The 13,651-nt window shown below is 45.9% G+C and overlaps 1 protein-coding gene across 5 annotated transcripts in view; it reads right to left on the reverse strand.

Moving 5' to 3' along the window:
* LOC309883631 (rho GTPase-activating protein 7-like) overlaps window positions 1–13,651 on the reverse strand; it is a 42,570-nt gene that overhangs the window by 10,491 nt on the left and 18,428 nt on the right. For 2 of the 5 annotated variants that reach the window (XM_082771883.1, XM_082771882.1), the window contains exon 2: window positions 956–1,027. In XM_082771883.1, coding sequence (XP_082628009.1) covers window positions 956–1,027 — 72 coding nt within the window. Of the gene's footprint in view, window positions 1–955; window positions 1,028–2,451; window positions 3,313–6,563; window positions 6,671–9,914; window positions 10,141–13,651 lie in introns of those variants that run through there. The other 3 variants (XM_082771884.1, XM_082771886.1, XM_082771885.1) reach the window with 3 other exon arrangements.

The following is a 13,651-nucleotide window of genomic DNA, read 5'->3' on the forward strand; positions in this document are numbered from 1 at the left end:
TCTGAGTCATGATGGCAAAAACTCTGAATTTTCCACAGGTTTAGCAAAGGTTAAATAAATCAAAAACCTACTTCTATAGCTATACATTCACACAAATGTCCTTTAAGCAAGTGAGACATCAAGGTTCATGGTATACTGCTTTCAAATTTAGCTCTAGCATTCAACTTCCAATTTTTAATTTTGCACTGAAGAGGGAAGGTAGATATTAAAGCAGGCAGAAGTTTCTGTCAATTCCTTGAACTATAGACCCTTGATAAAATCCCTCTTAAAGATACATTAGCTTTTGTTAACATTCAGTGACGTTTATAACAATAAATATATTTAAAAGAATAACTTTTTTAAGGTATAAACACAAAAATTGTAGAAAATTATACAAGTTCACAACAAATCCATATTTCCCCCACAAATAATAAGCTCTCTTTGCAGCTTCAGCAACATGAAAACATGCAGAAATTGTGCTGTTTGAATGTGTTTGGCTGCTTCTGAGCGGCTGTTTGAAAACGTTATGATTGCAAGACAATTTTTCCAACATCCTTTTTAAAAAATGCCACTGAAACTGTATCTTGCTCAGGACCACTACACAGCTTTGGATGAGTTTTGGCTGCAGTCAGTGTGTCATTATACTCTAATAGACATAATACTCTGAGGAAAAGAGATCAAGTAAAGTATAAGCAACTAAAAATCACAAAAGCAGTAATTTGACTGAGTCGCAGTCTAACAATAACCAGGAATGATCTAGTCCTTTGTGGCATTCTCTGGTGTCCATGCCAGCTTCATTAAGGTGTCACTTCTGCAACAACACACACCGTGTTGCATACTGTCTATAGGTCCGCATGGAGGTATTGCAGAATTTGGAAGTGCTGCTGTAAAAACTGCCAGGTTCTGAAAGATGATTTATGCAAGCAGTTCTACTTGAAGTCAGTGTCAGCTGCTGGACAACGCTCTGGGATCTTACCTTCAAATAACTGAGCATACTGGGGAAAGCCGGCAGCCCTCAGCCAGTCGCAGGCTTCTCTGGCTTCAATTTCTGCAACGAGAACATAAAATTGCTCACTTACAGGCTCACAAGACCAGTGCCTTTACAATATGTGCACGCCAGTTTTACCTGGTGGATTCTCAAAGGATCTGGAGCGTTTTGTCAGTGTGTTACTGAAAGGAAAGGACTTCTCGTATCCAACCCCTTCCCTGCACACACCCCTGGAGCAGGCGTTCTGGCACAGCATAGAGGTGAAACTCGTGAGCCAGGTATGCAGCTGTAGGTGAGATGCCGTGCATCAGTGTGCATCAGCTGCCCCGAAGCCTGGGCAGAGAAGCATCTCTTACATCTTGAAAGGAGCCGTCAGGGCCGGGTGTGTGATACGTGTGCCCCTACCCATTCATGCACTCCAGTTCTGAGACGATGATAAGACACAAACAGATCCTATAAATAGCCTTTAAATGCTACCACCACGCTAATTACACGGACACTGCCCGAGCATTCCCAGCACCAGGGTTCTCAGCAGTACCTGTTGCTAGGCTCTATCAATATTTATTTCCTTGCCAACTACCAGGCTTGGCAGCCACCTCAGCACAGCAGCTGTCAAGCCCTCACTGCTCACTTGGTGACAGTTCATAAAGCCCCGTGGCCGACGCTGCAGCGTTCCCACAGGAGCAGAAGCCGAATACGAGTTCACAGAATCACACAACACTCACCAGATGCCTCAAAAGCATAAACATGTTTAGCATGAGAACATGCCAGCAGGCTGTAAGGTCTAGGTCTGCCGAGGAGGAGAGGGATCCCACGCGGCATGCTTTCCACATCTGAGCGTAATCCAGCACACAGCACAACAGGCACTGACCAAAAGGCAACGACTGCTCGGAAAGAAATGCTGTGAAGCACCTGATCACCCAGCACGCTCATTAAAGAGCGAGGTTTCTAAGCACCTTAACATTTAGCATGCTGGGCTGGAGGAACATGCCTGTTTCTTGAGTCTGTTTTCTTTGCACTTTCACTCCAAGATTAAGACTCCGAGACATTTCCTCCACGTGCTGAACTTCCCTGCCTGCTTTGTTGAGACCTCTGAGTTGTAAGTCACCAGCGTGTCAGCCTAAAGAGACTTACCAGGTACTGCCAGAGCTTCCCTGTGGTTATTACTCTACTGCTAAGCTCAGCGTTACTCCCAGTAGCCCTTGATTTTTTCGGACAATGGCACCCTTAACAAAGGCTTCCCCGCACAGAGCTGCGGCTTCTCCCTCCAAGCACACAGCGATAGCCCAGCACAATAAGGATGCACGCCTCCTTTTTTCAAACTGCAGAACAGAAATTAATTATTTCTTCCACAATAGCCGATAGCCGCTGTGCTTACAGTTATTACTACACTCAGCACCACCGTTTATCACAATCCTTACCCTAACACAGCGTTTCCTGAGCACTGAGGCAGGGGACTGATAAAACACCAGCACTGTACTCACAGAGCAGAACAGAGAGGAGAACAGCTCTGCAGGGCAGGGCCACGAGGAGCACCGGTCTGACACTCGGAGCCTTCACAACAGCAGAGCACGCTGAGGTTTGCACTGGGGTCTGCCCCCGAAGGAAAAACCCAGCGGTCTTCTGCCGGGGGAAGCCCTGGGGGTGCTCATCTGGGCGCCCACGCCTGGGCACAGCGCTCCCGAGCTCGGGCAGGAGCGTGGCTGGCTCGGTGTCGACACTGCCCCAGCTCCCAGCACGCTGAACATACAGCTCTATTTTTAGAGAGAACCACACCGTGGACAGTGATGCAAATAAGAAGAGGCTGGACAACGTTTCACAGCTCACAATGACCTCGGGCATGAAGATGACAGAAAATATGATGACATTCCTACACGTAGAGGCGGACCCTTCCGTAGGAGAAGGTTTCTCTGCTAATGCAGATCTTTAAATCCCCAGGCCCTTTCAGGTGCCTTTGCACAGTGCCATGTTGCAGTGGCACAGCGGTGCTAGCAGCCCGACAAACAAGGCACACAGCCAGCCTGTATCTCTACAGCTATTCAGACTCACTACAATTCCTTCGCTGCCGAAACACCTACCCAAAGGGACCTGCTGACACCGCTGCACTCTGGGGACGTCTGCTGCCTCCTCCCAGTCCCGCTGGAAACTGAAACCATAACCAGAGAGTGGATGCCGAGGAATTGCGCTCTGATCAAAGGAAATTCCCAGACCAGCCTTGCAGGCTCTTTGGGGCTATTAAAGGGCTCTCACACTGGGGTTTTTTTTGAAAAACAAATCGAGCAGATGAGCCATTTGTGCAGAAGACCCTTCCCCACCTTCTGACTGTAGCTTGGCTTCACAGCCTGGCTGCACCTTCCCCGGCAGCCTCGCTGCCTGAGCGGTGTCTCCCTTCCACTCCTGTGTCTGCACGCTCACTACAAAAGAAGCTTTCAGGCTCATTGACCGGCTTTTAAACTAGATGTGCTAATTAACACAGGCTGATAGCAATTGCTTAGCTCTTCTTGGAGCTACAGTAGAACTCAACAAACTCAGGTGCTTGTTAGCAAGATGTTTGATCTTCCTAAACGGAAACTGGAAATGGGGGAGCCTTCAGAAAGCCGGCAAGGACAGCACCCCAAATACTGTCACAGCATCTCTGCCTGCAAGCCAGATGTCATACAAGAGGACGACATTTTTGTACAGATCTTTCTGGTGCTCCCTGCACACAGGCAACAGCATCAACAGCACAACCACCCCAGCGTGGCACCTCTTTCTCAAGCAATAACTTCATAATTAGGCAGATGGAAAAAAACAGGTTTCCTGCAACCCCAATCCCCTGTTGCAGATCAGGGGCCACCAGCAACATTCCCAAGGCAAGCCAGCCGCCCCCATGGGTACGGGGTTACCAGCAGCTGCTGCTGAGAAGCAGCACACAACCGCGTGAGCCGTGCGATCCCTGGGCTGTGCTATTGCAGCAGGTCGGCTTTGTGCTGGAGCTGGCTCCCTGCGGTCCCAGTGACACCAGCAGGCAAGCTGATGTACCAGACTGAGCACGGCTGCTGCCTGTGCTCCTCTGCTCTCCTCTCTGCAGCCCCAGCACCCACCTCAGCCTGGCCGTGCCTCCTCTCCTGCCCCCACGTGTGCTCCAGGCCCACCACGCGGCGTTCCCCCAGCTGAGCACCACCCTGCTGGCAAACTGGAGAGCAAAGCGGGACTCATCGCGCACTTAGAAACCAGATGCTATGCCAGCTATTAAATCCCTCACTGAATGACCATGGGTGACACGGCATGCTGCTTGCACACACAGCTCAGGCAGAAGGGAAGACACATCGGTGCTGAGGCTGGGATGCTCTCTCACAAGAAGCCCTCTCCTGGCAGCACCTGAAGGCAGCCAGAGGCAGGTGATGAGAGCGGCCAGCCTTGCTACCAGATGCTCATGAGCTTCAGCTAACAAAGAAAGTGGCAAATTGTCCTTCAGTTTTTAAAAAGATGTCCTTTAAACAAAAGGGAAGGATGCAGATTTCTGCTTGGAAGCATATGTGCAGTGACTCACTCTCAAGATGCAGCATGACATTTTACTTGTGCGGATCTGCTGCCAGAAGAGGAATGGTCTTTCCTTCCTTTTCTCAGCTTCATGTTCCTCTCCTCTGCTTGCCCTGACACCTCCAAGCCTGTGAGAGCAAGCCCTGCCAGCCAAACTTGCAGAAAACTCTTCGCTTTTCTTGGCGAGATTAGTTTGGTGGCAATTCAGCTTTCTGCATCGCCCACCACACAGCCAGTGGGGACGGGCTGCGGGTGGCTGGCAGCCCCCAGCCCAGTTAGAAACCTGGCCAACACGTGCTGCTGTCCGTGTGGGGTCTCATTGCTCCTCTCCTACCTCCAGAGCAGTTGTTCAGATTTTTAAAAGCCATGGCAGATGCACTACTTCTGCTTCCACCTTCGGCCAATGCAGTGTGCCAGTGCTGACAGGTGGGAATCGCTTGGCGGCCAGGTCTCAGTCTGTTGGAGGGGTTTGGTGTAACTCTCAATCCCTTCCAAAACATGCCAGCGAGTAAACAGTTGGAGAGGCAACTACTTTCCAACGCTTCTGTAGGGTCCAAGTGCAGCGCTTTCAAAAAGGAACAGATTTTCTCAACAAAGACAGCTCACAAAGCACTCCTGTAGCCTCTCCTCCCCGTGCCATGCAAGTGCAGACAGGTGAACAGAAAAGAGGCTACGACTGATTCTGGCTTTATTTGGTTACATATTACACCAACCTGGAAGGCAACTGGAAAAAAATCCAAAGAATTTTGCTCTTTCCCAATCTCAGTGATTGCACAGGAAGATTTTTTCCACCTGGTGCTAATCCTGCTACAGCAACAGACAACGGGCGCCCACAGCCTCTGCGCTGAAACCTGTTTTATTTGGCGTGGCAGAACTCACTGCTCCAGCCCAGGCAGGTGCTGCTGCCTCCTCTCATCGCTGGCAGTCCCGAACTATCATCCCCCTCAGCCTCCGCCAGAAATGGAGCCAACAAGACCTGGGCACGCTTGGCAGCCACACGCCAAATTCCACAATCTGTTTTTCCTATAGCTCGTGAGTCGCTGGTTCGTCCTGCAGTGATTTAGGTGCTGCTGTTACTGGTTGAGCTGGCAGTGGTGGAGATGAAGAGGCTTTTTCGGGGTCCACTTGAAGATAAAATGATGAGTTTCCAGCTGCATCTTTTTATAGCCTGCGGTTATAAAAAATTGTAGGCTCCCCTCTGACTTACAGCTGCTAACGAGGTACTGCACTTTACAGGCTCTATGAAAAATGCATTTGCTGCGCTAGCACTATGATTTCCTGAGGATGTCCAGAACCTAACAGCAACCTATGTCGGGATCTTCAAAAATTGTCTTTTCTTGAGGTATCGCCTCTTGAAGAGTCTGAAAGTGTTGTCTGCTCAGAAATGTTGACAGCTTAAGTGCTTTCAGAGCAGGGTGTTTGCACAGACCAGGGTAAGCAGTTGGGGCTTGTAAAACCACCAAACTCTCCAAAAGTGGAGACAGATCACAAATAAGAGGAAATGTTTATTCTGTTGTCCCATGTGCAATGCAAAATAGCAGAGACTGATTCTATTTTATCAGCCTAATGGAGGGGAGAAAAAAAAAAAAAAAAAGATTCTTGCTTGGAATTTTGCCAGGATAAATTAGGCTCCATACAGATAATTGAATATGAATGTCTAGAAAAAGAAAATGCCAAGATATTTGGCCTTTCTTTCCTCCTTTACTATCACGCTGGTATTTTGGAATCGCAGCCAACTCTTCAGTTATCACAGCTGGGAACTGCAATATATCCCCGTACTTTGTGGCAAGCTTAATTGCATCTTTATCCAGCTCTTTGGCATTAGCTTCCCAAGCTGATTACTGGGACTCCCAAGCTGCCATTAAGATCTTTACTCAGATCCTTGTCCTTAGCCTCCCCTGTCAGTTGATGGGACCCGGACAAGTTTAAAGGTATTTTCTTTGCAGATCACATTAACTAGCTCGTCAGTGTTTGATGATCTTTTCATTGTTTCTGCGTAAGTTAGAAGAGGTAGTGCTTGCTCTACAGAAATGGCAAAGGGCTCAGGGGAATTAGGTGTCTTACTCCCACTGACCTTAGAAGTGAGGGTGTAACTCTCTAATTTCTAGACCCGCACTTGAGAAGTCCTCTCCAAGGTGACAGCAGACGCAGCTCCCTGCAGTGTGATCTCAGGCCCGTTGCTTCTCCGTGCTTTGGTTCTCCTGGCTGCACGACAGCAGCAGATACAACATTCCTCTGCCGCAGCAGCTCCTTATCGCTGGTCTTGTACAGGACCCTTGTACACGATTGAGACACACTTGTAAAATTCCTAGGAGGAGCTGTAGGTAACAGGACGGGTAACTGCTTGCTTCCAGTGGAGCCAACATCAATAAACCCATGGCACAGCATTAACTAGTGCCAGACAAGGATATTGTCCATGCTCTTTCAGGGGGTAGCAATAGGTTTTCCCTAATTCTACAAAATGCCAGGGATAGCACTGCATGTGAGACGAGTTCAACCTATGTGTTATGAACTATTTAGCCCAACAGAGGCAGGTCAGTAAGTGATACTTTTAAAGAAAGGCATTTTGTCAGCCCCTCTGAGGTGCACTGAGCCAGCCTGCAGCTGCAGAGCCCAGGTCAATGCAGTCTTTACCTGGTCGATACACTTGAAAGACATTTGCTGGTATTCAGAGATATGCAGCAAAGTCAGAAAAACCGCTGAGCATTTCCTAAAAGCATCAAACTGTGAAACAAAAGCAAGAGTGATTAGAAGAACATGAGCTGAAGCACAGAAAGCCCAGGAATGATTTAACACTAATATATTAAAGAGGAACAGAAAGCTGCTGTAGTGTCCCCCAGATTGTTACCAGAGGCTGCACGGGGCCCCACACAGGACTGAGCTCACGGTGACACTCGGGGAGCGGGGCTGTGCGGTGCCAAATCCATACCACAGGGCAGGCGTCCCCACAGGCCACGTGTAGACAGATCCACCCCGCCAGACAGCGCAGCTACCCGTACAGAATAGGTGTCTCATTCCCATGATCTGCATTCATTTAGAGGGAAGGAGTAACTGCAGGCAAAGCCACACCTCACGGCTACTGAAGTTGCTGGTTTACCTCCATATTTTACCATTTTGACAACATCATTTTGATGGATTACTGATTTTTTTTTTTTTTTTTTACTAAACTAGCTACTGTTTAATTTTTTCCTTCCCAACAAATGCCTGGAATGATGTTGCCTCTACCCTGCACACAACAAACTAAGGCTCTGATGTTGCACCATGCAATGGAGATACTGTGTCTCATAGATTATTTTTTTCCTATTTGACTTAGATGGAGCAGGATTTGGGATCCATGATTAAAATCAGTGTCAGATGCCAGCTACAGAATGTGAGCCAGCCATAGAGCGTGGTTACTGTGTCGTAATTAGGTCCCTTGCCACAGTGGTTTTCGTGGAACTGTGAGAACCCTTACTTTTATTTTGTTTATAGAGACTTAGTTGAGACAAAAAATAGTTCATGATCTGAAAAAATCATATGCAGTTAAGCAATGAATCTGTGTACTAAAAACATGAGCACAACTTCTGACCTTTCTGACTACTCAGATTTGTCTGCATTTGATGCAGTTCATTGCTATTTTGATTTTATTTTCTCTTTCTAATAACAGTTTTACTAACCTAACTTAATATAGATGGGAAATAAAGCTCTAAATGTAGATGGTCTGTCTTATCACATCAAATTAAACAAAAAGAAAGAAAAACTTTTGAGATTTTTTTAAACCATGAGCAATACAAAATTGTAAATTTCTAATAAAAATACACGATCAGCCTTTCCAACCTGAGCAACCTTTCTGCAGAAATAATTCAACAATGCACAGAGCATCATGTCAAGTAGGCGGGTCTCAGAAGAACATATCAAACGTACTAATATATCTAACATTATTTCCCTGGAAGTTAACTTTAAATCACTAATGATTTTATAGCTCCTGGACTGTTAGTTATATAGGGCAGACATGAGGATAGGATGCTGCATTAATGTAAAGAGGTCAGAAGATAACTCAAGCTCTATGAACCACTCCAGTGTCTCTAAATCTCTGTAGCATCACTTGAAATGTTCTGGCTTTTGCAGTGTGGAATTCAAAGGCACAGCAGAAAAGAAATGGAGATTGAGCACAATGGATAAGCAAGAACTTTCTATTTAAAACAAGAATTCTTCTGGTTGTGGATGGATTTTTCTAAACGAGGATTTAAGAAGTGAAGTCAAGCATTTTGCTGTTCATTTAACCCAAGCTCATTTAACCCAAGGATCATTATGACAAAATTGGAATTTATGGGTGTGTTTCATTAGTATTAATTCAATTTTCCATATAGTAATCAAATGCAAAATTTGCACAGACTTACTATTTATTTTTAGTTCAATTGGTTCCTAAGCTGGCAAGTTTTATGGCACAATAAAAAGGACATTTGATATTAGTACTAGGCTGCATAATACAAAAGAAATTATGGAGTTGTGATATATGGTCTTTAGCTGTGATTAGCTAAGAAAATGCTTTTTGCCAGGCCCACCCAAAGCAATGTAAAAAGTACACACCCTGTACTGATCAAATCCTCAGCTGTGTGCTTGGGTTGGGAAGATGGAATGTATCATTTAAATCTGGAATAACTTTGGTAGACAGCTTGCATGTGATATTAATGCTCCAATTAAACCATGCAGTTGTTCTTTCCCACTGTCATTTTCCTTTGGGCATTGCCATGAAATGATGATACACAGCCCTAAAATGCTATTTTCTCTGTCTTTTAGGTAGTTAAAGTAGTTTAACAAGTCAACTTACAGCAAAATTCCTGGTGTTGATTGGTACCTAATCAAGTAAAGGCTTACATTATGGGAGGGTGGGGAGGGGGGAGGCTAATTCAGTATGATATAGCATGATATAGCAATAGCTAGTGAAGAAATGATGAAGGCTTTTCAGGAAGGAATGACAATCCCGCCTCATTTTATCCATACCTCAGTACAATGAACCCGGGGGCTCCTTGCATCAGCCTCTGCCTCAAAGGAGCTCAGACTACACGCAGTAAGCTCACACCCCACAGAAGCCGGTCCTTGGCACCTACACCTGAAGCAGGAATCAGTTTTCACATAGCCTGGAATAACCAGGACTCAGTCTCAGAAAAGGTGTTCAAGTATTGTCACAGGATGTCAAAATACTCCACAACCACTACCTGAAAAGGGGCTTTAGGGGCTGCTGATGGAGATTTCCATACCAGAGGGAAGGGTGGCAAGAAAATCAGCATTCTGCTCACCTGGGCTTTTCATTTCCCTGCTCTGCAGCTTGCCGAGGACCACAAAATAACTTTACCAACACCCCAGGGGCCAAATCCTGGAAAACATGCTATTTCTGCAAAGCTGTCATTAAGTGTTTGATCGCCTTGTTTCTCAAGCAACTTACCCATGCTGAAGACTCTCCAGAGCTTTTCTGATGTGTGGTGTTACGGGCTGACCTAACTTCATGCAAAAACGTCTGTCAGCCTGTTGTAGGTCAGCACAGGGAAGGATCCTGCACACAGCATCTCCAAACCAGCTGCATTTTCCCTGGCTTCGCACCGAGGTCGCAGCTCCAGTGAAAGCCAGTCCCAGAGTGGGACGCTTTAAACAAATTTGCAAAGCATTGCATGAGCAAGACGAGTCATTTCATAAATGAGCCTGCCACTTCTAGAACCCTCACACATACTTAACCAAAAAAAAAAAAAAAAAAAAAAGCCTACGTTACTAAAGCTATTTCAGAAAGGCACTGTGCCAGGGAATGGAGGCACCTCTCACCAAAGGCAAGTTTATTGCATATTTTAATTCTGACATCACTGGAATACTTCCAAGCAAACACATCTACCAGAGGTCACCTCACTCGCTGCTTCCCGTCACCGCTTTTGATGCCACCCACAACAGGCACCTTTCAGGACCAAAGCTGAACGGCATTTCACTTGTGACTTCTCCTACCAGAGACATTCTGTGCAGAGGGCTTGCTTCACAGGAATGCCCCACTCCAGTTTATCTCTTGTTTAGAAATACACGGTTTTGTGGCTGCAGTGCCCAGAGGCCGCCGTCCTTTCTGTCTGGGAGGCTGGGCTCCCACTGGAGCGTCCCCTGAGGCAGTGTGGCACTGTGCCATGCCGTGCCTGTCCTTTCCAATCAGCCTTGGCTGGAAACCACAGAGCGCTGTGCTGCCTACTGGCCACATCCATATGCTTGACATTTTTTGAGAGGGGTTCCTCAGCTCTCAGCAGCAGGTATCTTCAAGGTACACACGCGCAGTGCTGGTGTGGTGTTGGCGCTGAGAGACCCTACACTGCCCTGCTGCCCGGGCTGTCCACCACAAGGCCTGAGGCCAGACGTCCACCATGGGGTGGATGAAGCCACTGCTGTGGGCGCAGCCATGGCCCCTGCTCGCCATTGCCGGTCCTTGCTGGCTCCGACCGGCTGATCACTGCCACGAGGCAGGGCCTCGTCTCCCATCTCTAGCCTTGGTTCAGATCAGTCTGGTCCCAGACACGGGAAGGAATACACCCTGGGCTTGGGGCCAGACATACAGAATGCTATGAGTTCACATGAAGAATTGCTGGCAAAGCTAAGCACAATCCTCCCAGTTCAGACCTCAAGGCGGGCCTTGCACCTCCCCTCACCCAGGAGCCCTGTGCACCTGCCTCAGCCTGCCAGGGTAAACCTGCTCCCGGCAGGGGGCCTCCAAACCTTGTACAGGGTTAGAAGTTAGAATTGGTGCTATGAAAGCCTTCTGCATGGACTAACATAAGATACGCAAATAGTAAAAATACTATTTATATGCATTCCTTTAATTTATGGTTGCCTGGAACATTCACTTCCAGTTTTTCCAATATGAATAAGGGAATTCAGGCCTCCAAGATTTCCTCCACTATTTCACTGGCAAGGAGATATCCTTGTGAGGAAAGAAGATCAAAGGCACTTTGTCAAGTAAGGATCTTCCACTGCCAAGGAGATGGGAATATTAAGCCAGTGGCAGCCCCAATATATATGCAAAATAACAGTAATACATGGCGACAAATGCACAAGGAGCTAGAGCTTGGTGCCACAGACACCACCTCTACAGGACAGCAACACCAGGAGACAGAAGATTACATTTGCCTGTGTAGATACATACGTGTATAAGCATACATTTAGAGGAATGACCTCATTACAACAAAAACAAACCTTAGGAAATTAAACCTTGTATTTTGAAGATTCCTTTAATGGAGGGAATGTTGAGAGACCAGGGTCTCGTTTTTGCAGCTCAAAGATCCCATATGCTTTCTCTTCCTTCTCAGAAGGAAGGATGATGTTCACAGGAGATAACTCCTGCTATGGATTTTAGTCCATGACAAGGGCAGGTAGTCATTAATTCCTACTTTTGTGTCTTCCTGTCCAAAGTCAGCCTTCAACAATTAGGTCACTACAACCCCTTTGCCTCTTTTAGAAACATCTGCAAATACAAAACAAGGGACAATTCTCTTCTGAACACAGCATACAAGAACTAAGACAGAATAAAACAAAACCCCCTTTTTAAAGGGAACAATAAAGTATCCTTGCTTTTCCTGCATCCTTTACATCCTTTAGAAGAAGCTGGTCCTTTTATAAGTCTGTTTACCTGGTGCTACATGCTACAGCAGCCACAATTGCTGTAAATTGTTGTGAAAGGAGCTATCATGGAACTGCAGGTCCTGGGAAACAGCATGGGGTATTGGGGTATTGCCTAGTCCAGCAGGTGACTTAATGATTTGGTTTGATCCTCATTGTAATTAGAGCAGTGAAACCTCAAGCTGGAAGCTTTTGACTTCTATTGTAAGTTGTTTAGCTTTTTTTTTTTTTTTTTTTTTTTTTTTTAAGAGGAAAGCACTGTGCTATCAGAATGAATTTCAGGAATTTTCTCAAGGAACTTTTATTGTTAAACTAAACAAGTTGAAGAAATGTTCCAGAGCTAGTGGAGTTCCTAAAATGTGGATGAGATAATGTAGGAACAGAGAACATGACATCTTGTTTCATAGCTTCACAGAGAATATTTGACCTGAAAAAGCTCCAGAGAAGTGTGCTTGTAGTGGGTGCATGGAGTTTCCTGAGCAGTCTCCCCTTCAGGGATGTATTTCCATGCCACACATCCCTGCCTGTGGTCACTGCCTGGAAGAACTGGTACAGAGAAAAGAGTACACAGAGTGAAATCACAGCTTTGCCCCTTGCTGCCAACTGAGAAAAAAGAGTAAAAGCCTTGATTTTCACAATTATTTGTCTATCTCAAGAGCCAATTACAAACTCACCAATACATCTGCAGCTATTTAAACAAATAAAACCAGACTGTTCACTATGTACTTGTTATCAACATGCCTCCAAACTGGCTGTGACTTGAGTGGGAATGGATGATCCATTCTAGAACAAACACCAACACCTGGGAAATACAGCTTCTTTCTCTAAATAACTAATAAAAATCACAGTTATGCCAGTGCTTTCTCACATAGTCCAGGACTGAAAGTGTAAAGTCGTTCAACAATCCATTTTATGCTGTTACTTCCTTGTGATATTGCTGTGAACCAAGCCCAAGTTAAATAGGATCTGTATCCAATCTCCAGATCCTCTTTCAGTCACAGTCTTGAAAAACAGCTGTTTCTTGCCTGACAGAAAAGCAGAAAAGTACCTTTTGCTTATTTTGCTTACCACATCTGAGCTGTTGAGCAAGATTGCTGGACAGAATATTCCTCAAAGATCCAAGGGATGCTCATTCCAGCAACAAATCAAAGCAGCTGGACAGGTCTTTTTTTCTTTTTTCCCAGTCATACAAAAACAGTAGCTTCTAATTTTACCAGGTTGACATTATACATGAAACACCCAATTCTTCTAAAAACTCAGCTTACGAAAAGACAGTTGCTGTTTCTAAAAATGTGTCTTAGCAGCACGGGAAGCAGCAATAGGCAACTGTCACACTGGATCAAAGACTACTCCAAACTTATCTACCTGTACATGGAGCCAGATCTGCTTGGTCAGAAATCTCCTGAGAGCTGTTTTTCTTGTGAGATGTCTTAGAACTTCTCCCTTTTGATCTAAATAAATGTCACAGAATTGACAAGACACCTAAATATCAGTGTTTTGGAACTGGTGGTCCATTGTTAATACCATGGTATGGCATTGCTG

The sequence above is a fragment of the Aythya marila genome (assembly GCF_965140915.1).
Source record: "Aythya marila genome assembly, chromosome: 14".
Lineage (NCBI taxonomy): Eukaryota > Metazoa > Chordata > Aves > Anseriformes > Anatidae > Aythya > Aythya marila.